Genomic DNA, 25,760 nt, shown 5'->3' on the forward strand with positions numbered 1-25,760 from the left:
ACGTATTTTTCTTTATGTTCCTTCTCTCGCCAGACGATTTCATTCAGCGTAAGGGGTATATTTAAAAATGCCTAGTTAAATATAGCTTTCTTTGACCTCTTCTTTTCCAGAGGTCCTTCCTAACCCTGAATAAAATCGTCTGGTGGTAGTCTGATTCAAGAAAATTGCGTCCTCGTAGTGAAGTCGTCAAGGTTCCATTATTACACACACACACACACACACACACACACACACACACACACACACACACACACACACGAAGAAAACAGGCGCACTAAAATAACACTTAGCATTCAAGTTCATTTCCTTTTGCTTCAAGGTCACATACGGCAATGAGAAGCCACCAGCCAATACAGGGATAACTACCTCTCATCCTGTAGTACTTTCACATTAACCTGGCAGAGATTTTCGTTCTTCTGTAGCTTATGTAACGCGATGGTAACTGAATGCCAATACAGTTACTGCGCGGATTCGAACCAGCGCTTGTATTTGCGTGGGTACAGCGGCTTACAAACTGAGCTACTTAGGCACCCAAAGGCAAGGCCAAGAACACAATTTTCTTTGCACTTCTTGGTGGCTTATTCCTGTAACTCAGAAGAAGACAATACTAAGGCCCTACACCCTTTCTAGGACACTTCTTGGAGGAAATTTGTGTCACTTTGCCGTTGTCTTCATTTACCTTAATAGTAGAATAAGACATTACTATGACTATATATTCTTTCCACACCTGTTCAAGACCACCACGATACTCTAATGATGATGATGATGACGGTGATTATTATTATTATTATTATTATTAATATCACCGGTATTAATTTTACTACTACTACTACTACTACTACTACTACTGCTTGTTTTTTGTTACAGTTCAGTATTCAAGGTGGAGGGATGGCAATTTTAGGCCAAATTAAAATGAGCAAAGAACATACAGTATCTATAACTTTATTTTTTTTATTTTGCACTGGGAAGACTTCTGAAACTAGATGGAAAAAATGTCTAACCAAATCCACCAATACTAGAAACTCTTACTAAGTTTAATAAATTAGTGTAGAGGTGAAAATTAAAAGTAAATAAAGGCTGTAAAAAAATAAATAAAGATCTATCCTCCAGAAATGGAAGTTAATGACCTCTCACAGCAGATACAACCATGACGGACAGAAGACAAACTCAACACACGAGACAAACCACAACTAACATTACTTACACACACACACACACACACACACATACACACACACAAAGGCTGGAGTTCCTATCCTTATCATCTTATTACGGTGCTCTATAAAAACTCTCCATTACCATACATTATTCCACTACATAAAAAAAAAATAAATAAATAAATAAAAGCTTCAATCACTGTTATTTACCAAGACTATTTGTACGACTATATTAATGATGAAAAGATATCAAAGTTAATAATCAGACGTAATATGGAAAATAAGTACCAAAGGAAGAGGTGATAGGGATACATGTAAATTCACATATGGACAATGATAAACCCTTGTGAATGAGTGAAAAAAAAAAAAGTAAGACGGCGTAATCGATGCAAGTTCCAAAAAAATGTTAGCTCATCTTTTGTGATTCTCTCTCTCTCTCTCTCTCTCATTTAAGACTCGCGAACATCCACTGTCTTTCCTCCATATTTCAACATCCCCGTCAAGGACAGACTCACTGATGTGTGTGTGTGTGTGTGAGAGAGAGAGAGAGAGAGAATTAGTCTCTTTAATAAGGCTTTATACGCCGTTACATGTGGAAAAAGCCACTGTGATACATCCACACAATTACATATAAACATATGCACACACACACATATATACACACACACACACACATACACACACACACACACACACACACACACATATATACACACACACACACACACACACACACACATATACGTATTTATTTATTTATAATTCATCAACACCAATTGGTACAAAATCAATTTACTTTCTCTCTCTCTCTCTCTCTCTCTCTCTCTCTCTCTCTCTCTCTCCAGATGACGTCAGTTACTAAATTATGCCATAAATATTGAAGGAATTTAATATTAAGCTGGAGAGAGAGAGAGAGAGAGAGAGAGAGAAACATATGGTCTCAAATAGCTCTCACCACCACCGCCAGAACTATTATTACTACGGCATGTTACATACTTCTCTTCGTGTCAAGGACGCTGGTTGCGGTGTGTGTGTGTGTGTGTGTGTGTGTGTGTGTGTGTGTGTGTGTGTGTAGTTAAGTTGTAGTTATCTATCTCTTTTCTAGATCAGTATATACTTTTTTACCATTCTCCACACACACACACACACACACACACACACACACACACACACACACACACACACACACACTGGCAAAGGGGTATATTTCATTCAGGATGATTGTAATGGCGTTTGTAGGGGAGAAAGGTATCTGGGGGAGGGGGAAGTGAGGAGGTGAGGTATAAAGAAAAGAAGTAGGAGGAAGGGAGAGGAGGAAATAGTGAGAAGAACAGGAAGATGAGAATGGATGATGTGCTGTGATGTGATGCGAGGTGGCCTTTCATGTAATGTTAGGTATCATTCGGTTCATCTCGGTTGTATTAGATTAGACTAACTTAGGACAGGACAGGGCAGGAGAGGACAGACCCGGATGTTAACTTATATCAGGTTATGTTACTTTACGCTACGGTGGGAACGAGGTTAGAAAGGCAGGGGTCATGGGGGGATGGGTAGGAAAAGGAAGGGAGAGATGTGGAGAATTAGAAAAGTGAGGAAGGTAAGGGAAGACGGTAGGACGGGATAGAAAGGAAGGGGAAGGAAGAAAGGATAAAAAGGGGAAAGCTTTGGGGATACGAAGGGAAGTGGATAGGGGCTAGATAAAAGAAAAGGAGAAAATAAGGGAGAGGAATAAAGTACTACAAGCAAGAGAACATGGACGGATAGAGAACAATAAATGAGAAGAGGAAGGATGGTGTAATTATCCCTTCCTCAATCGTGGACAGCTAATCGAAGAGGTAAAATAAGTGGCTGCTGGCGATATATTATTTACAAAGGTCACACTGTACTTGTGTGTGTGTGTGTGTGTGTGTGTGTGTGTGTGTGTGTGTGTGTGTGTGTGTGTGTGTGTGTGTGTGTGTGTGTGTGTGTGTGTGTGTGTGTGTGTGTGTGTGTGAGAGAGAGAGAGAGAGAGAGAGAGAGAGAGAGAGAGAGAGAGAGAGAGAGAGAGAGAAAGAGAGAGAGAAACACATCAACTACTTATTTCAATTCTAATATCACTAACCCCAGACGATTTCATTCTGCATAGTAAAAAAATCGTACTGAATGGATAACAGAAGCCTATATCCAACCCCTCCAACCCTCCCAAAAAAACCCTCCTAAGCTGAATAAAATCGTCTTGTGGTAGGAACAATAAAATTAAAGGCATCTAATCGTCTTAAAGTAGATAAAAGACAAACAGATAGACAGAAATCTTAAATGACTGATTCTCCACGTCTCAGTGACCACCCTTACTTGCCATTGTTCAGTCAAGGTTGAGAGAGAGAGAGAGAGAGAGAGAGAGAGAGAGAGAGAGAGAGAGAGAGAGAATCTTAAAAAAAAAATTAGTCAACAGGTTATAGATAAATTCAAGCCTCCACGTGAGATGCACTCTCTCTCCCTCTCTCTCTCTCTCTCTCTCTCTCTCTAACATTTCTATCTATAAGTCTATGTACATGTTCGTATGTATGTATGTACGTATGTATGTCCGTTACCCCCTCATGATAAGAGATTTCGTGTCAGTTTAGTGTCTTGTTAAGTGTGAGTGCGTGTCTGAAACTGTCTTTGTTACGAAACTTATCACGAACTTACGAAAGCCTGTCCACTACTCTTACATAAGCCTGGAAGAGAGGGAGGGTGTGAGTGAGAGTGGTAAGGGAGGGGGGAAAAGGCGAGATGGAATTTCTCATAAACTCTGTCTGTCTGTCTGTCTGTCTGTCTGTCTCTCTCTCTCTCTCTCTCTCTGTCTCTCTCTCTAAATCCATATACACATGTTTAATACAAAAATAAATTGCATGCGCTATACTGTACATATCATGCCTTCTATATCCTATCCCCCACTCTCCCTACACACACACACACACACACACACACAATTCATCACCTACCTACATCAATAACACTCAGATGATATATCCCCCCAATGGCCAATCATATTCCACCTTTCTTCCCTATGACCAATCACAGACCGTCTTTCATCCACCCTTTGACATCCCGTACTGCATATGCCTTAAATAGTATTTTCAGGGAAGTCTCTCTCTCTCTCTCTCTCTCTCTCTCTCTCTCTCTCTCTCTCTCTCTCTTTCTAACACTGCCCTCCTTCACATACTCCTCTACCTCGTCCCTTCTCATCGCTCTTGCCTAGTTAGTTTTTTTTTTTTCCTAATAATCACTACGTTACTTTCATACCCTTCCATCTTTTCTTCTTCATTTCCCTATTCTTTCAGCAACTTCATCCCCATGCACCGTTCCTCGTATACTCATCCTCCTTGTCTTTTCACGTCCTTTTTCGTCTATCTCTACTTTCACGCACACTTTTCCATGTTGTCCTATTTTTTTTTTTCTTGCTCTCCTTCCACTCCTATACTCTCCTACTTTTATCACTTGGTTGGTCTGTCTCTATTATCATGTTCTATTTTTACTCCACCTTTTCTTTTTTTCTCTCACTATACACTCAAAAACATGCTCCCTCCCCACCTTCTTTCACGTCGTTCTCTGTCAACTCTTCTACTGCCAACAACCCCAGTTCCACACACCCAGTTATTTCCACATGACCGTATAATTAGCTTCCACCGGACGATGAAGTATGCGGGTCCCTAATTTCTGGCTATTCCTTGAAAATTTACATTAGGTGTGATTAGCGTGCATGCAATGGTACAGGGGACAACCAGCAGCTAGTCTTTACTAAGTCCATATGGCTGAATTACTAAAAGTTTTCTCTCTTGCGGCTGTTTTATTAATCTACGAGCGCAAAGGTGTATGCAAGTCGGTAATTTGTTTGGGGTATTAATGGGTCACCCGTAATTGTCAGACGTGATTAGCTTGCATCCCACATCGAAGAGTGTAGTCAGCAACGATACAGAAAGGCCAGACATAACGCACTTTGGATCTTACAGTAAAAAAATGAGAGTCTGTTTGTATCGTCGCACTCTCAGTTTCGATACATGATCATTAGCATTTTCCCTCACATTATGCTACACACCACAGTCCTTACAGCCTTATAATTCCCCCTTGTAACACTCAACTTCCCTTGATCAGGTAGGCTACTATACCTGACGTTACATTGTTTATACTATGGAATGGGTTGGCCGTACGGAGCGACTGGAGTGACTGACTGACCAGCAGGATGAATGGAAGAGGAGGAGGAGGAGGAGGAGGCAGAGGAGACGGATCAAGAACGCGGATGGAGAGAATATAGGGAATGTTGTATGTATCAGAGAAAGATGGCTGGAAGAGGAGATGAGGAACGTGGAGGGTAACATAACATTAAGGATGAATGGAAGTGGAGTGACTGGAAGGAAAGGCACACCAACAACAAGATGGGGGACAAAAATAGGCAAGTATTTAAGACAGTAAGGTACGTATAGGTACGAGAGTGAGGTAGGTAGGTATGAGAGTGAGATGGTTACAGGAAGAAGTAGACCAAATGGAGAGAGTATACAATATGATTAAGGATGTAAGGGAACTGAGCGACTGGAAGAATAAAAATCAGATCAGGAAGACTGCCAACATTCCCAAAGCAAGATCGTCTCCACACAGATACACCACAGGGATACACTTCTGTGTAAACTGCCATATTATTAATAAACAAACAAGACCAATGGAAACAAAGGATCCGAACGTGTGTGTGTGTGTGTGTGTGTGTGTGTGTGTGTGTGTGTGTGTGTGTGTGTGTGTGTGTGTGTGTGTGTGTGTGTGTGTGTGTGTGTGTGTGTGTGTGTGTGTGCATTTATCTAAAAATAATTTGATGTTAAAAATATAAACTGCATTTAAAAAAAAGATGATTAAAGAGCACAAGCAAGAATAATCAAAATAAAATCCCGAACTCACGAAATTAAAAAAAAAAAAAAGAAACAAAAATAATCAATAAAGGAAATTCACAAAAAAATATCAACAAAATACGAACAAGAATAATCCCTATAAAAATCACAGGAAAAAATCACACACACACACACACACACACACACACACACACACACACACACACACACACACACACACACACACACACAGGACCAAAAATAAATCGGAAGGTCATATGCAAGTCAGAAAAGTCTAAAAAATACTGAAGACAAATTAATACCTGACGTCACTACCCTCTCATAATGTACTCCCTCACCTTGTTACTTTTAATGAGTCTGTCTGTCTGTCTGTCTGTCTGTCTGTCTCTCTCTCTCTCTCTCTCTCTCTCTCTTCGGTAATAGCTTTCTCAGAGTTACATGACCCAGGTTAAGATTATCTCCACAGGCTATAAACGAGAGAGAGAGAGAGAGAGAGAGAGAGAGAGAGAGAGAGAGAGAGAGAGAGAGAGAGAGAGAGAGAGAGAGAGAGAGGCGTGTGTAAAGCAAAAACAAGTGTGTGTGTGTGTGTGTGTGTGTGTGTGTGTGTGTGTGTGTGTGTGTGTGTGTGTGTGTGTGTGTGTGTGTGTGTGTGTGTGTGTGTGTGTGTGTGTGTGTGTGTGTGTGTGTCATAACAAGACTCCCTCCCCCACATCAAGCTATCCATTTTTTCTTCCCATAAATAAATGCTATGTAACTTGGCGGCCGTGTACACGATGATAGCTTCACACACACACACACACACACACACACACACACACACACACACGAAGATAAACAGATACATATATACACAAACATACACCAAAACATTATATACATACTCAATTCACAGTCACTTGTACTTAATGAAACACACACACACACACACACACGATTGGTCTCTCTCTCTCCTTATGACCTCTTGACCTAAACCATGACCACTCCACACACCTCTTCCTTTTTACCACCTCTTCCTCTTTACCCTCACCCTCCCACTCTTCCTCTCAACTCCCTCCCTTCTTCCCTCCCTGTCTTCCCCTCAACTCCCTTCATTCCTCGCTATGCCCTCTTCTCCTTCCCTCCCTCCCTGTCTCTCCTCTTTACCTTCATCATTCCTATCTCCTCCATATCTCTCACCACCTCTTCCCTTCTTTTTCCTCCCTTCATCCCACACTCTTCCCTCCGCCTCCCTCCGTTCTCTTTCCCTTATGTCACATCCTTTCTTCCCTTCGCCCTCTCTCTCTCTGAAATTCGAGCAGTCTGTCAGTCCTTCTATCAGCCTCTCTCCCTCAATCTCAATTCAGCTGCCTCGCCTATCAAATTTCCGTCATGTAATTTGGACATAAAAGATGCTGCATGTCCCCGTTTTCTTTTTCGACTTCAAGGGGGAACATCAGGGAAACATTTATAAGCGACCTTCACCAATTTTTACAAGTCTCCTGTAACTATGAAGCATTTAATTCTGGTCTGAAAAAGATCCCTAACCCCATTCACTCAGCTGATGGCCAAGTGCAGTCAGACTAGAGGGCCGAAAAAATAAGTAACCAAGGAGACTCATTTCTACCGTCGAATTTCATGTAACCCCATATTATTTAACCTCCGACTGGGCCTGTTCCGTCAGATGAATTCAAACTGACTAAAGTGTTCTAGTCACTAAGGAATACGCTTGTCAATAATTACCCTTTGGAGTCAATGTTTATTTTATTAGTTAACAAGGGACTGATTTTTATTAGAACACCTTGTAATACTTGCCAATTCTGTTTACTCTGTGTATATAAATAGCACTCCACTAGAAACTCACGGTGGAGTGCTTTATATAATGACGGGATGGCTCAGTCGGCAGGTGTGGGCGTGGTAGTAGCAGTGGGAGTAGGAAATGATGAATGATGCAAATACTGATAACACTGTGCAGGGTAGATACTGATAATACTAAGCAGGGTAGATACTGGTAACACTAAGCAGGGTACATACTGATAACACTGAGCAGGGTAGATACTGATAACACTGAGCAGGGTAGATACTGATAACACTGAGCAGAGTAGATACTGATAACACTGAGCAGGGCAGATACTGATAACACTGAGCAGGGCAGATACTGATAACACTGAGCAGGGTAGATACTGATAACACTGAGCAGGGCAGATACTGATAACACTGAGCAGGGTAGATACTGATAACACTTACACATATACGAACAGAAGAGAAGTGTTATATATGAACCACCCTGTATAACTCCATGTCAGTCTCTCTCACTCTCAAACCCGGCACGCCACAACCACATACATATTATGCAAGGCACGTTTTTTTCACTGCAGCTGCATAATAGCACCCTCGTTCGTATGCATTTATTATATTTTTACCCAAGTACATCGATATGGAGACAAAACAGGTGTATTTTGTATTATTAACACTCTCAGGCTTCTTTACCCATTCCATTACCATCGTCACCCATTACTACTCTACATACCACCACCACAACCATCATCACCATCGCCACCACAACCACCACCACCACCACCACCACTACTACTACTATTTGTCTGTCTGCCTGTCTATCTGTGTGTCCGTCTGTCAGTCTCCATCCGGTCCATCCCAAGCCTGCTGCTGCTGCTGCTACTACTACTACTACTACTACTACTATTACTACTACCACCCCTCTGTCAGCCTGTCTCTCTCTTCATCTGTTTCCTTCCCCTCTCCTCCCCCTGCTAACACTATTAACTACAACCATCACTACTTTTACAACTACCACCAGTCTCTCTCTCTCTCTCTCTCTCTCTCTCCCTTATGAAACCTGGGGGAGCCTTTCATAACCTCCCAAACCCTGTCACGTGACCCGCCACATTTAGACACGCGGTAGAAAAATGGCGGACTTGTAGAAAACGGGGCGCGGCGGGTATGCGGGAGAGGGAGGGGGACTCACGTAATATAAACTGCCGAGTGTACGGGTCTGTCAGGGTCGGGGGAAGTATTTTTTTCTTTTCTTTTCTTTTCTTTTTTTTTATACTATATTGTTCCATAAGTGACAAGAGATTTATTTATTTGATTTATTGCTGATGTATTTTTTTCTGCTTCCCTTCTTCCAAACGTCAGGGTCTTTTTTATTTCATAGGTTAAAATATTTTGCAAGTAATATGAACCAGGTTTATAATGATGTATTTTTTATGACAAACTGGTTACTTCATTTTAAGTTACTAGTGGTATCATACACAAAAATTTTTTAATCCAAACCTAATAAAAGAGCAGGGTAATAAATACTTCTAATACTACTACTACCACGAGAAGTAGAAGAAATACATTAGTAATAACAATAGTAATAATAATAATAATAATAATAATAATAATAATGAACAACAGTGGTACGGTGGTGGTAGTAGTAGTAGTAGTAGTAGTATCAGCAGTAGTAGTAGTAGCAGTAGTAGTAATAGTAGGAGGAGGAGGAGGAGGAGGAGGAGGTGGAGGAGGAGGAGGAGGAGGAGTAACAGTAGTAGTAATCATCATCATCATCATCATCAACACTGCCACATGCTGCCTGTCACACCCTGAACAATGCAACACAACATGTATGCACTGTTATATAATGAACGGCCTTAACCATGGCTTCACTCACATATTCTCTGCTACATAATGAACCATCAGATGTAGGCACGGGTTGGGTTATACAATGAACAAAATAGATCACAGTGTTCATTGTTATATAAGATGCATAACACTGAACAATTTCATTCTCACATATACAGTAAATATTAAGAAAGGATATATTTACCAACTGTCTTTTTGAGAGAACTGATCAAAGCTTTCGTGTAATATAGTAAAAAGTATCTATCCATCTATCTATCTGCATACTGAGAGACATATGAACAGAACCACAGCATCTCTCCATCTATCTATCCATCTATCTATCTATATACTAATAGAAATATGAACAAAACAAACACATCTATCACGAGAGCTCAATGAATCTATTTCCCTATCATAACGAAGATTTATTTTATTCATTTAATTATTTATCGAACGACAGGGGTTGAATATAAACACCAATAATAATTCTCAGCACAAACTTCATTTCTTTTAAGATGAATAAAACCATCAGGAGATACTACTACTACTACTAATAATAATAATAATAAAAATGCAAGAGTTTTCGAAGTGAAAGGGGTTTAATGAGGAGTATGTTAACCTCTACAGTAGATTTTTTTTTAAGTGCCTCTCCTCATGCTGAATAAAATCGTCTGGAGGTAGTAAGATTGAAAGATAATAAGGCATACTCTCAGGTAAGGGTCGTTATGTAAGTCCAACAGGAACGAAACGAGTCATAAACCTGGCTAATCTCTCTCTCTCTCTCTCTCTCTCTCTCTCTCTCTCTCTCTCTCTCTCTCACACACACACACACACACACACACACACACACACACACACACACACATTTAAGTCCAACAGGAACGAAACGAGTCATAAACTTGGCTAATCTCTCTCTCTCTCTCTCTCTCTCTCTCTCTCTCACACACACACACACACACACACACACAAGATTTACTACCACTTGTGTAATATTAAACCACCTCAACACTAATTGCTCCCTAACTGACCGTAACGAGGCTGCTGGGTATAATTAGATGGTTATTACGTGGAGGAGATGACACCGCCTTGCAATTAAATGTATCATGATGTAGTAATGAGCATTATTTAAGGTGTCTGTAATGGAGTGATGCCTGGCGTGTAGTAGGTTAGGAGGCTTCACTCACATGCACACTCACTACCCTTCATTACACTACACTTGGTATACAGAGAGAGAGAGAGAGAGAGAGAGAGAGAGAGAGAAACACGATCTACAGTATATAGTCACCAATCACATCTAAAGTAAGGGGGAAAGTCACCAAAATGTAGACATGTATATTCCAAGGTTAAAAAGTCTGGTGAATACAGAATGCTTAGTTTCTTGTTCCTGACTGTACAGAAGGTGACAAAATTTCGCCTCTTATTTCACTGCCCCTACTATATTCATTCATTCATTCACTTACTCTACTACACTCAGTTCATGTCTTCCTTTTTCCCATTCAAGCATTATGTCAAGGAAGAACATCTACGGGTAGAGTAATACACCAAGCCTCTCTCAGCTTAGCAATTTTGGCCAGGAGACGAAAGTTAAAAGAAGAGGTGAAATATGGCAGAGAATCATCTAGGGCGGAGAAACATAACCAAGTCTCTCTCAGCTTAGAAGTATTAGTCAGCAAAGAGTAACACGCCGAAGGCAAAATACATGAGAAAAATAATCATCTATGGACAGAGAAACATACCAAGTTTCTCTTAACATAGGAATATCAGCCAGCAGAGAAAAGTAAGACGAGGTGAAATATGAGACGAACATTTGTCCCAGATTGCGCAACTATTACTGTGCAGTATTATCTTTTACACTACAAAGCCACATGACACAAGCCATATTCAACATCCTGCTCAACAAAGCCTACATTGTTTTAGGTCTATAATTACTGCACACACACACACACACACACACACACACACACACACACACACAGTCTTCATCACTGTCACCACTACCACAATTACGGCAATCTTCACATACACAATCACTGCCATCAACATTACTCAACACATTATTCAACAGCAGCCAATGTATCTTAATCTGGCCCAGATTTCTGTCTTTCTGCGGCTTATTTCTCGTGCTCAGTGGCATATGAAAACATTACGGTCCTACATCCTTCTCACAGCACTTCTTCGTGACTGGTATCATATTCTAATATTAATATTCTTTTACAACTCATTACTCAGGATGGAGAGAAGGCAGTTTTAGGCCAAGTTAGAGTAAAAGAAATATACCACAATCACTATCGCTACCATCCTCACAACTACCACAACTAACACCATCCAAACCACCCCTATTACTACCATTACTACTACAACCACAGCTACCACCACAACCACATTCACCACAGCGCTCTCACTTCTCTTCTGTCCTCTAATGCAAGGGTTAACCGATACTCCCAGTCCTTCATGTATGCAACAGGTTAACTCTGGAACTGTCTTGCTCAGTATGTATCTCCCTCTGCCTATGACCTGCAGTCTTTTAAACGCAATACATCTAACTTTCTCGAACTGAACGGCTCTCTCTCTCTCTCTCTCTCTCTCTCTCTCTCTCTCTCTCTCTCTCTCTCTCTCAAGAACCACTTTGAGAACTTCTTTTATCTTCCTTTCGTTCTTTCGCCTTCGCATAAAAAAATACCTTAACACTTCAACACAACACTTACCAAAACTACTACCATGACCATCACACCTTAAAACATTTTCAACAAGGCCACCACCACAACTACCACAATCACCACCCACCACAATCATCACCCTCCACACTCGCCACCCACCACAATCACCACCCGCCACAATCACCACGTAATGTATAGTCACCTTCAAAAGTCCTGTTGCCACTCCTGTTTCTCTCTCTCTCTCTCAAAGCCCATAGACAGAAAAACAGGAAATGCGATAGGACTTCTGATGCCCACTGTAACAACCACAATCGCCACCCACCACAACTACCACAATCACCACAACTACCACAATTACCCTACACGCAAATCGGTCCTTAGAACAATGTCATTCTCTACAGGAAATTATGGTTGTTACAAAACTGAATGGAAGGAAATGACGGGAAGCCAGATAGATAGATAGATAGATAGATAGATAGATAGATAGAGAGAGAGAGAGAGAGAGAGAGAGAGAGAGAGAGAGAGAGAGAGAGAGAGGAAACACGGGAGGAAAATGTTAAAAAAAAAAACAAGTGAGAAAAAAAGCAAAGAGAGAGAGAGAGAGAGAGAGAGAGAGAGGAAAAGCGAGATAATATTAATCTGGAGAAAATGGAGTAGGAAAAAGAAATATAAACGTTAAAAAAAAAAAACTGAAAAAGAGGATACGAAAGAAAAATAGAAAAACAAAATCTTATCAGGAAGTGCATCATCACTACGAGAACTATCACTATTATTCACACCCACACCCACCCACCCACCATCCCACCCACCCACACCTTTTACAGATGCATACAGGCACACACACAAATGCGGACTGCAATTCGGTACCTGAATATATATATATATATATATATATATATATATATATATATATATATATATATATATATATATATATATATATACTGTATATAGATAGATATGCAGACCTAGAGACCTAGATAAAGAAAAAAAAAAGCTTTCCTCCTCTCCCTGAAAAATCCCGGAGAGAGAGAGAGAGAGAGAAGGGGGGGGCTTCCATCAACATTTAAATGAAACTAAAAATCATTCCATTCCCAATGCTTTCAGCCCATTTCTAAACAACACTTACCAAACTCGTCTAAACCCTAAAATATGTACTTAATATTAACCTCCAGACGCGCAATGCCGAGGAAAAATTGAAGTAAACGAAAGTGAACATATGAACAGATAATATTACAGTATCGAGAAGCTGACCTTGAAGGAAAACGAGGGTCATTCAACTTAGAGAAAGGGAAGCTTATTTAAAATTCTTGGTCTTCTTGCCCCCCTGCTTGGCCTTCAGGGACAGTGTTCCCCAGAGTGTCGGGGCTTGTACTGAATGGTAAATAAAGAACCCCTCCCCCCCAAAAAAAAAAAAAAAAAAAAATTGCCCAGCTTACTTTTGCTAGTTACTAACACATCTTACTGCTGCTGCTGCTGCTGCTGCTACTACTACTAGCAATAATAATAATCATCATCATCATCATTAACTATAATAATAGTGATGAAACTATATAATAATAATAATAATAATAATAATAAAAATAAATGAAGATCAAAATAAGCATGGAAAACAATAACCAAGACTAATCTAACTGGATAGACGAGTTTTTGTGTACTGTGAATGAGTAAGGTGAATTCTCTCGGCATCACCAGACAACAACAGCAGCAGCAGCAAGAATAGCGACAGCAACAATATAAACGACAGCAGTAACAGTAAAAAAAATAAAAATACGCGTAACAAAAGCAACAGCAACAAAAATAAACACAAACTGAAGCAACAAAAACTACAGCAGCAACAATAACAAAAACTACAATAATAACAGTAGCATCAAAAGAACCAGTAAAGAGGAAGAACAAAACAATCTAAAAAATAACAACAACTTGAGATCATACAAATACTTCTACAGCTATCTATATCCCCTCTCTTCCTCCCCTACCCATCCCAATCCCTCCCCCCCCACTCCTCTACCCCTCCCCCACCACATCCCCATCCCTATAATCCCCCCTACACTATCCACATCAGCTATCCCACCGTCCCTCACAAATGTAGGGCAGACGCAGGTAAATCAGGGTAGGAAGTGGAAGGTGGGACGCGGAAGAGGAAGAGATGGACAGGAAGAAGCTAAGAGGGAAAAAACAGGAATAAAATGTCAGGAAGAGGAAGATAGGAGCAGGAAGACTGGATGATGATGATGATGATGATTAGAGGAGGATGACAAAGTGGAAGAGTAAAACAAATAAAATAGGCATACAGGAAGAGGGAGAGAGGAAAAAGTGGACGGGAAGAGGAAGATAGGGGGAAAAAAAGAAGACGGGAAGAGGAAGACAGGGAGGACAGGAAGAGACAGAAAAGAGAAGAGGATAAGAAAAACAATGACAGAGGGAAAATGAGACGATGCTGGGAAGAAACAGCAAGAGGAAGGGGAACACGAAAACAGGAAGATGAGAAACGGAAGATGATACGAAAAACAAGGCGATGAGAGGGAAAGACAGGAAGATGAAGAAGAGAAAGGCATGGAGGAAAGAAGAACAAATAAGTACGAGGAGGAGGAAAAAATGAAGAGGAAGGGGAAGAGGTTTTGGGAAATGATGGAAATGAAAAGTGAAGCAATGAAAGGAAATAGTGGGGACAAGGATGAAGGGAGATAGGAAGAATCATCCCAAGGAACACCCTAAATATTGCTGCGTCTTTTTTTGGTTCTATTCTTGCTCTCACAGACGATTTTATTCAGCTTAAAGCAAGATGTCTACTACTACTACTACTAACAACGATAATAATAAATAAAATCGTCTGGTATTAGCAAGAATAAAATACGTCATTGCAGTGAAAGGGCTCAAAGGGCAGACGACCGGCTCCAGTCCACTCTGAACACACACACACACACACACACACACACACACACACACACACACACACACACACACACACAGAGGGAAGCAGGCTTACAGAATACAAATGAACAACACCCAGTAACACAAAGATGAATACAGGAGTCTGAAGAGAAATACAAAAGAATAAGACAGCATACCACAGAATACAAAATAGGAAGGCATACACAAGAATACAAAATAAGGAGGCATACCACAGAATACAAAATAGGGAGGCATACCACAGAATACAAAATAGGGAGGTATACACAAGAACACAAAATAAGGAGGTATAGGCCTACATGAGGACACAGAGGAAGGCATACAAAACTGAATATACATTAATTGGGATATACACACAGAATACAACGAGGAATACAAAACAGACATGCTGAAGAATACAAAACATGACTGGGGTACAAAATAAGGAAATAAAGAATAATGCACGAAGGAAAACAAAGAGACGAGAAGTACAAAAGACCAGGGAGGCATACACAAATACAAAGACCAATACAAAAGGAATACAAAGACGAATACAAAGGGAGTACAATGCCTTACAGGTGGGTACAAAAGACCTCAATTATCAGGGGCGGAAAGTGAGACGATAAATGACCTTGTGTACAAAATAATGAACTCAATAAAGAAATAAAGGATAAATGAATAAACAGGCATAGTATACTGAGCATTAAAGTCAGCATTCCCAGATTTATTTATACTCAGGCTCCTATGGCTCACTCTCAGCTGGATAAAATCGTCTGGCGTCAATAGCATTAGGATACTAGACTTATCCCGACAATGAGGGGGTTAATTTGTTTCGAATAATAAAGATATAGAATTTTGGATGAAGCATACAGTATATAATTAACATGAATATACTCTATACTCTAAATTCTCTCTCTCTCTCTCTCTCTACTGTGATGTATAAAATCGTCTGTAAGGTAGCCAGTATTAAGGAAAAATTTGGTCCTGTAAGGAGAGGGAGAGAGAGAGAGAGAGGGAGAGAGAGAGAGAGAGAGAGAGAGAGAGAGAGAGAGAGAGAGAGAACCAAAAGCAGCGAAATGGTGTTCTCTAAAGGTGATCAAATAGTGTCATAAATTGCCTCTTAAGGTGTCAGGGTAATTACTGGTATAATTAGGGTCTCAGGTAGTGTAATTAACTCCCCAACGACCAATTAACCCCGAAACGACCTCAACCAGCTAATTATACTATACCAGAATGACAAATATAAGTTCTAAGGTTTAAGTAGCGAAAAAGAGGTAGTTAAGAGGTCATAAACAAGGTGATTACAGATAATTAGGGTCAAGCAGTTACTATAATTAGGTCAAAATATAACAACCCTAACGAGCCTGTAAATACTTAGCTTTAAAGGTTAGGTAATGACAGAGATATTAAATGGTCATAAACAGGCAACTAAGGTGAGTCAAGGTAATTACTGAGACAATCAGACCCCCAGGTACTGTAATTAAGGTACTAACGACCCTAACGAGGCAATTATATCCACTGGGAAAATAATAATACGTTGGGTGGTTGTTAGAAGTCGCTAGGCATCATCTGTTAATTTTTTTTTTTTTTTTTTTTTTTTTTTTGCTGGGTACCACTTTTCCGGGTGCTGGGCGGTGAAAGTGTGTGTGTGTGTGTGTGTGTGTGTGTGTGTGTGTGTTTTCGCAGTAACATTTTAAACGACCTGCTAGTAATACACACACACACACACACACACACACACACACACACACACACACACACACACACACACACACACACAAATAATGCAATCGTTCACGTTATCCAAAATCTCCCTCTCTCTCTCTTTCTCTCTCTCTCTCTCTCTCTCAAGGGTGCCAAATCCTCCATTACACTCTTGCCTAACCCATCACTTTCTCTTTCCACCTCACCCCCCTGCCGAAAGCAACTTTTACTTTCTACCTGTTACTGAACTTTGGGGAGTGAGAAAGTGAGCTGTCTTTAATTCTGCGAGACTACTGTTTGGCACTGTGGGTTGATTTCAAGGTGATGGGATTCTCTGTCTCTGTCTGTCTGTCTCCGTCTGTATCTCTCTCTTTCTCTTTCAAATCCGCAAAGTCATCGAATTAACCAAGTGAAGGGGCATTTCAGTCATAGGCCATCTCTCTCTCTCTCTTCCTCTCTCTCTCTCTCTCTCTCTCTCTCTCTCTCTCTCTCTCTCTCTCTCTCTCACACACACACACACACACACACACACACACACACACACACACATACACAAAACCAGACATTCAAACCAAACCAAACACACAACAACCCCCTTGCTATTCCACGCGCTACTGTAACTAAGTCAAAATAACTAAGAATTCACCAATAAAGATCAACATTCACTAAGGCGAGGAAATTACGTAAATATTATGCAATGCGTGCGAAGGGGTCATTTTTACCCATTACGCGTATAACGAGAGAGGAATCAGCTTAAGTGGTGGATGCGACTCGAGCGAATGTCTGTCGGGCTGAGAAAGGAATATGAATGTAGACGTGTTTCCCCTCCAATACGGTGATAATTTTTAGTATGTTCACGTTAACAAGACTCTTCTTACTCTAACTAGGCCTAAAACTGCTATCATCTCTCCAACTTGAAAGCATTTTTTTTTTTTTTTCACTAAACACTGTTCACTTTAACTATACACTTTTTATTCTAACTTAGCCTAAAACTGTCATCTTCAGTGTTTTTCTTTTTCTTCTTAAATATACACTGTTTACTTTAACTATACTCTTTTTATTCTAACTTGGCCAAAATTGCCATCTATCCACCTTGAATGTTATTTTTTTTTCCTATACACTGTTTACTGTACCTATACTCTTCTTACTCTAACTTGGCCTAAACTTGCCATCATCTGTCCACCTTGAATGCAGTGAAGTGCTGTGGAAATAATGCAGAGCCACAGCATTGTCTTCTTTCTACTAATGAGCTACGAGAAAGAAGCTGCAAAAGGACGAAAATCTGGGCCAAGTTGAGTAAAACCGGAATAAGCGCAAAACTGCCAACTCTCCATTCTGAATACTAGCCTAGAACAGGAAATTAATACCAGAATATGATTATAGACACGAAGAAGTGCTATGGAGAGGATGTAAAGCTCTATTATTACCTTATTCTACCACTGAGCTTCGGGAAATAAGCTGCAAAAGGATGAAAATTTCCGCGAAGATGAATGAGCTATACAGTGCTGCCAAGGTAAGATGAATGAATTATACAGTGCTGCCAAGTTCAGGTGGATGAGTTATACAATCTAGCTATCCCCAGACGATTTTGTTAAGCTGTGGACAGACGGGGTTAGAAATAGTCTCCTTCATCTGTTAATTTTTTCCCCCAACCATATGAAAATCGTCCAAAGGTAGCATGAATAACTTACAAAACACGTCACCCTACTGAAGCGACTAAATAAAAATACGAAACAATTATTATTATTATTATTATTATTATTATTTTGCGTTATTCAGCCCCTCATATTGAATATACGTGATGAAAAATCATACAGTACGCTTCAAACTTGTAAAAAAAAAAAAATCGCTAAGAAAACAATGTACTCCCCATTTTTTTTTTTTTACGATAATTTCCGACGCTCATAGACAGAACGAGTGTGGCGTCCCTGTATCACTGCTAACCGCGCTGTTACGTGGGATGCAGGCTAACACCGTGCAATAACCGCTGGTGTTCCATAAATGACCGTCAAAAATTTAGGGTAAGTCTTTCCCTTTCGTGTTTATTGAATTTTAGGTATAAGGCCGAGTGTGTTCGAGTATGCTAAAACACACACACACACACACACACACACACACACACACACACACACACACACACACACACTTGGATGGACCCTGTAACCCGCCTCACTTATCACTAACGAAATCATGACAGGCATAGAAAACGGGATGACGAACATTAATACGTGTGCAAAATGAACAAGCGCCTCTGCCTTCACCCCTTCAGCACGATGGTGTAATATTGAATTCGTGCTCCTTCCTCAAGATTTTACGTACGTTAGGAATGTTCTCTGATATTAATGTATGAAGGCTATATCTATTCCCTCCAATTCGACGTCCCTCTTAATATCACTACATTTAATACGAGATCTTTAGGTTGTGGGGGTAAATCAATCAACAATCAAATCAATCTATCATTCAATAAATAAATCAATAATCAATGTACTTTATGTCCCGATATATACTGATAAGAAAAATGCTTAAGATTGATTAGATAATAGTGGTGAGGATAACGTCAGATATCAGTTGAAAAGATAAGAGTTTCCCGGATATGTTAAGGAGAAAATAGAAAGTTTAGCTGTTTGAATGAAAAAGTAAAGAATATGGGTAGAAAAAGAAGGAAGCGACAAGAAGAACGTGGGCAGATAAATGTGAAAGAAAATAAAAACTGAGTAGATAAACGTTTTTGTTGAACAGGTATAAATGAAGAACAATAACAATAACACCAACCGAGAGCTGGTGTGTGAGAAAGACAATAATGAACAACGTGGATGATGGAGCAAGAGGCTGACCACTATTGCAACGAAACGCCAGAAAGATAAACATCAACTGAAAGACATATGCAAACTGAAAGATATACACGAATGGAGAGATACATATGAACACAAAAGATTCATACATGTGTGTATTTGTATAAACGAAATACAGAACATTAAGCGATCTGCTTCATACAGTGACTTGCCTTTCATTATAATACACTAGGCCTATATTGATAAGGACATTATGCTACACGACCTATATTGTAAAGTACATTAAGGTCTCTGTACTCAAGTGTAACCCTGGACTATTAAGTGTGTGTGTGTGTGTGTGTGTGTGTGTGTGTGTGTGTGTGTGTGTGTGTGTGTGTGTGTGTGTGTGTGTGTGTGTGTGTGTGTGTGTGTGTGTGTGTGTGTGTGTGTGTGTGTGTGTGTGTGTGTGTGTGTGTGTGTGTGTGTGTGTGTGTGAGAGAGAGAGAGAGAGAGAGAAACATACGGTAATGGACGAACTTTGTCATTCCCAATAATATATATATATATATATATATATATATATATATATATATATATATATATATATATATATATATATATATATATATATATATATATATATATATATATAAAGAGCGGCGTGAATGTTATTAAGTCGCGGGTTCGCATGTGATCAAATTAATTCAAGTGGTTGGTAGTGACGGCCACTTAAATCTCCGTGACATGCCAGTGACGGGCCGCAAGGCTGGTTAGCAACTGTGGTGTGGTGAGTACATGTGGAACGGGTGCAAAATTATGGGTATTAATAAGAGCGCGAATGTGTTGAAGGTAATCTGTTCTAGCCATATCCACACCAATGTATAACGCGTACGGGAGACCAGCTGCGAGTGGGGTGTGGGGGAGGGTGGGTTGTGAAGCAGCGTGGACGTGTGCAACTTGTCCACAATGAAAAGTTAGCAGAGAGGCTATGTTTAAGGTTATCACATCTTGTCATAAAGAGACGATAATATGACACTCTGGAGAGACTTTCCCAAACAGAGGGGTTAGATTTAGCTTTCAATAACTCCTTCACGACTAGAAATCTTTCTTCGGTTGAGTAAAACCGTCTGGAGTCAGCAAGATTACAGTAAACATGAGGTCTTCGGCAAAGGGGATGACATGACAGAACCGAGACCATTTGAAGTAGTCTGGACATGTGCAGAGCGAAACATTACTGAGAAAACTGTCAATTGTGAGTCAGTGTATGGATAGGAAGACTCAGAACGTGCTGTTGTGAAGTTGGTGGACTGCAGGCTGAAACTGCTCTTTTTTCTACAGTCCGTCATCCTTCTTTTCGGGGATAGGGAGGGGGTGAGGGGGGTGAGGGGTGTCTGAAAACCGTCCTGGTGCCACCGCGTGAAGGCGTCCCTCTGTAGCAGCCGAGCAGGTGAATGGGTCGTGTAAAAACGTATAAGAGGCGGGAGGTTCGGAAAGGTGATGTGTGAATGGCAGGAGGGAGACAGAAATCAAAGTGAATGGAGAGTAAGGGTGTGCTCTTTGCTTTCCACTTCTTCCATTTCCCACTCCCCTCCGATGTGCAACAGTTCCAAGCTGAGAGAGGCTTGGTACAGACACAAACAATCGCCTAATATTTCACCTCTACCCTTCCCTTCCCCTGCAGGCTAATATTCACAAGCTAAGAGATGTCTGGTGAACAGTATTTCTCAGTCTACAGATATATTGTGCGACGGAAAGGAAAATAACGGGTATGCTCAAAACGTGATGCAAACACGATGAAAGAGCAGGCAAACTTTTATCCCTGACTGTACATGACGGCAGAGGGCTTGGGGTGGTGAAGGTGGTGATGAGCTATGACCAAATTGGGACGCTCCTGGACTCCGGGAATGAACGTAAAAAAAAGTATATAAAAAAATTCACTCAATACACATATATATATTAAACATTCTCGCTTAATACATTTTTCCAGGTCAACTTAACCTTTCAGTACGATAACGCATTTTTACCTTATTCTTACAATTATTTTTAAAACCGTCTGAAACATGAATTTTCGGTCAATACACTTTTCCCGAACAATTTAACCTTTCAGTATGACGACGTATTTTAACTTTAATCTTACAGCTGCCAGACGATTTTATTCAGCCTATCAGAGACCCTTTTCTTGCTGGAGGGGTTAGATGAAGCCTCCAGCGACCCCTTTTCCACTAGGGTGCTGACCAGAGCTGAGGAAAATCGTCCGGAAGTAGAAACAATACAAGTAAAAAATTCGATACCTTCCACTCAGGCTTATCACTCCGGCTGCCTTTTAACACAACCTTCGGCGATAACTGTGAAAACCAGGCGATAGATTCTGGGAACTTGTGCTCTCTCTCTCTCTCTCTCTCTCTCTCTCTCTCTCTCTCACACACACACACACACACACACACACACACACACACACACACACATACACACACACACACACACACACACACACACACACACACACACACACACACACAATCTCCGCGAGCCTTTTTTGTTTTTCCATCCGCAAGGCAGATCAACACGAGAGAAAGGCAAAAATTATAGGCCCACTCCCCCCCCAAACACAGTCTTCCCTCCAGCACTGAACATTATACCACATATTATACTCTTCACACGGTTATTCCCTCCAATTCAGTATAATTTTTCATCATATTATTCATTATACTCCTAAATATATCTTACCTAAATTTACCTATCTATAACCAAACACCTTAATCCCGGAAGGGGTGGCCACAAACAAATCGCCTCCATGTCTGTCACCTTGTCCTCCGCCATCAATCTGCCCTCACTCACATCTCCCTCTTTATTTCTCTAACTTATCCCCTCATCTCATTCTCGGTCTCTCCCTCCCCTTCTCCACCTCTCTCTCACTTCTCCATAACCCCATATTTCCCTTTGGTTATACCCAAATTATATATTTTCGGTGCCGTTGTTATAATTCTAAATTATACTCTAATCCAGTGCTGTTGATGTTGAGAGAGAGAGAGAAAGAGAGAGAGAGAGAGAGAGAGAGAGAGAGAGAGAGAATAAGCACAAGACGAAACACATGTGAAATTGTACCTGAGTATATGATTCACCTTTTTGTTTGTACTGTTCTTACTTGTCTACCTTCTCTCTCTCTCTCTCTCTCTCTGATACGAGTATATCCCTGCCTAATCCATTCCAGATGGCAAATTTTACCAAGGCAATAACAGCCACACCAAACTTAATAACTTCGATTTCTGTACACCAATCGTTTTTTCTTCCTTCCGTTCTTTCTTATATCTTTCTCTTTTTTTTTTTAACTAACCAATTTTATGTAAATGAGGGATACCGTCCGTGGTCGATGTGATAATTAAAATTTTTGCTAACGAAAACTAACAATTTAGGAGAAACTTCTAAACACACACACACACACACACACACACACACACACACACACACACACACACGAGGACTTCTTAAAATCATGGTGAATAAACACGTTTTAAAAAGTAATTCTCATTCAATTAATTTTTAGCCAGTCAGCTTAATCCCGCAAGAGGTGGCCATAAACAAATTGCCACCACGTCGCCCTGTGCCCTGTCATTTCTCTGCCCCTCCTCCAACTTACACCCCCCCCCCTCTTTCATACACCTCTCCACTCCATCTCTCCATCGCATCCTAAGTCTCCCTCTCCCCCCCACCTTACATACTCTCCTCGTTAGTCTCTCTCCATCCTCTCCACATGGTCAAACCACCTCTATGTGTTTCCTATAACGCTTTCTATCGTATCCACTTCCACATCACAACGCTCCTTCACTTCCTCATATGTCAGTCTGTCTCTCCATATAACTCCACATGTTCCTCTCATTTCATTCGCCAGAAGTAAAAAAAATACTGAAATAATGGCAAGGAAACCAATTTATACAAGAGATGAAGAAGGAAGAACAGACGGGAGAGCAGAAATAAGAAAAAATAAATAAAAGTAAATTAATTATAAAACAAATGGCGACACGTGCACATAAAATTACTGGTGTGATGAGAGAGTTAGTTCAATGTAATACCACAGGAGGAGCAGATAAGAGATAACAATTGGGGAGAATAACGATAAATAACGCAAAGTAACCAATCACTTCTGAGACGATAATGCAGAAGCTAAATTATCAGAATAAATTAATAGAACAAATGAAACTGAAGAAAATATAATAAGAAATAAAAACAATGAAGATAAAACCAGCTAACAGAATAAAGCGCCTTAGTAATGAATGACAGATCAGAAAATATTTAAAATGCAATCAGACAAAAGAATCATAAAAATCAAAAGAGAACATGATGAAGAACTACAGAGTGAGGAACAGCAATACATAACAGAAGAACAAGAACAAGGATGAAAACCAACACTTGAGACGTGAGAGCAGAAATTAGCCAATGTTGCTAATGCTGATGCCATGCTTGGGGGGCAGTCTTCATTCATCCTCCCACTAAATCTGTATCGTCCCCCTTAAACGCTACAAAATTCATCACACACACCCAAACCTCAAAGTACATCAGTGTAGGGATACAGGGAGACACTAATATATATGTGAAATTCAGTACTTACAGAGAACGCAAGCGGCGAGTTGGGAGAGACAGGGAGCGATATTCACTCACTATGACTGCTGGCAGCACACTAACTCGGCACTCAGCTCTTCTCTGCTCGGCTGACACCATACGCAGGGTGGGTGCCGGTGGTGACGTCATAACCACGTGATGGGATGCCCGCTGTTATGTACGCTCAGTGCTATGGGAATTCTGCCCTAACGTAATTAACCTAAAGGGCACCGTATTTAACGCTCCGTAACAGCTGGTGTTTGGTAACTGACGGGCACAGGGCCATAAAGCTTACAAAAACAGCCATAAGGGACAGAAGAGAGAGAAATGAGTTACTGCATTTTACATAATAGTAGTAGTAGTAGTAGTAAAAAAATAAAAATATTAATGTAATACCACCACCATCATCATGTTACGGTTTTCCTCCCACTATTGTCAATTTCCCCATGATCACCGGAAAAGGCCAAACCACCATTATTAAAACGATGATGATGATGGTGACGATGATGATGATGATGATGATAGCCATGGAAGGAGAATTATAAAAGGCTGGTCATAAAATGTAAGAGGACCTGTGACATCTCTCTCTCTCTCTCTCTCTCTCTCTCTCTCGTTATGAAATCACAAAGGACTCCATGACTTTCTCTCTCTGTCTCTCTCCCTCTAAATAACATATAGCACAAACACAGAAAACAATATACAAACACATACATATATGGATTACTATTATTATTATTATTATTATTATTACACTCCCTGTTTTGTCCTTCAGTCCACGGGTGACTTTACATTCCCTCTTCTGTCTTTCTTTCCTTTACTCTTTCCCGTTCCTTCTGCCTGTGGGTGACTCTACACTATGTGACAAGCCAAATGGTTTCCTGTACACCAGGAAACCATTTACTACACTGGGTGGTAACCATATAACCAAATCATGGCGCCTAGTGGTTTTAATGGGTAACTGCGGCGCTCCAATCGGATTGAGCCGGTGAAGGTTTATATCCAAGGAATGGTTGGGGTTATTGCTCACGTATTGCCACTCAGGGATAAGTGAGGCTGGTCACTCATCTTAATGTCATGACCAACTTGCCTAACCCCGGGCTCCTACGCTCCTCGTAGGGCAACGTAGGATTGGATGATGGCTGGTTGGATGGATTATTATTATTATTATTATTATTATTATTATTATTATTAATTTTATTATTACTGTTTACTGTTTTAGGTGGGGAGTGAAAGAAAAAATGGTAGACTTCTAGCGGAGAAGGGAGAAAAAGTGAGCACATGGAGAGAACACTTTAAGGAACTGTTAAGCGAAGAAAATGAAAGTAATGTGAGTATTAGTGGCTGGGGAAGGGCTGGGAGAAGGATGGAGGTGAGAAGAGAGGAAGAGTTCAGTAGGATGGAAGTAGTTGAAGCAATGAAGAAAATCAAAATAGGGAAAGCCCCATGAATTGATGGAGTGTGTGGTGAAAGGCTGAAGCATGGAGGAGAGGAATTATCCCCCGAGCTTGACTTATTAGATCATATAGC

At 40.4% G+C, this 25,760-nt stretch overlaps 1 protein-coding gene across 1 annotated transcript in view; it reads right to left on the reverse strand.

The window, feature by feature from the left end:
• Positions 1 to 24,383, reverse strand: part of LOC145411661 (multicopper oxidase 3-like) — an 81,127-nt gene extending 56,744 nt beyond the window's left edge. The window contains exon 1 of the mRNA XM_080281666.1: positions 24,244 to 24,383. Coding sequence (XP_080137792.1) covers positions 24,244 to 24,383 — 140 coding nt within the window. The remainder of the gene's footprint in view (positions 1 to 24,243) is intronic.
• Positions 24,384 to 25,760: the final 1,377 nt, after the last annotated feature.

Source organism: Coenobita brevimanus, chromosome 90 (assembly GCF_032717465.1).
Source record: "Coenobita brevimanus isolate Jiangsu-jjx chromosome 90, ASM3271746v2, whole genome shotgun sequence".
NCBI classification, from domain to species: domain Eukaryota; kingdom Metazoa; phylum Arthropoda; class Malacostraca; order Decapoda; family Coenobitidae; genus Coenobita; species Coenobita brevimanus.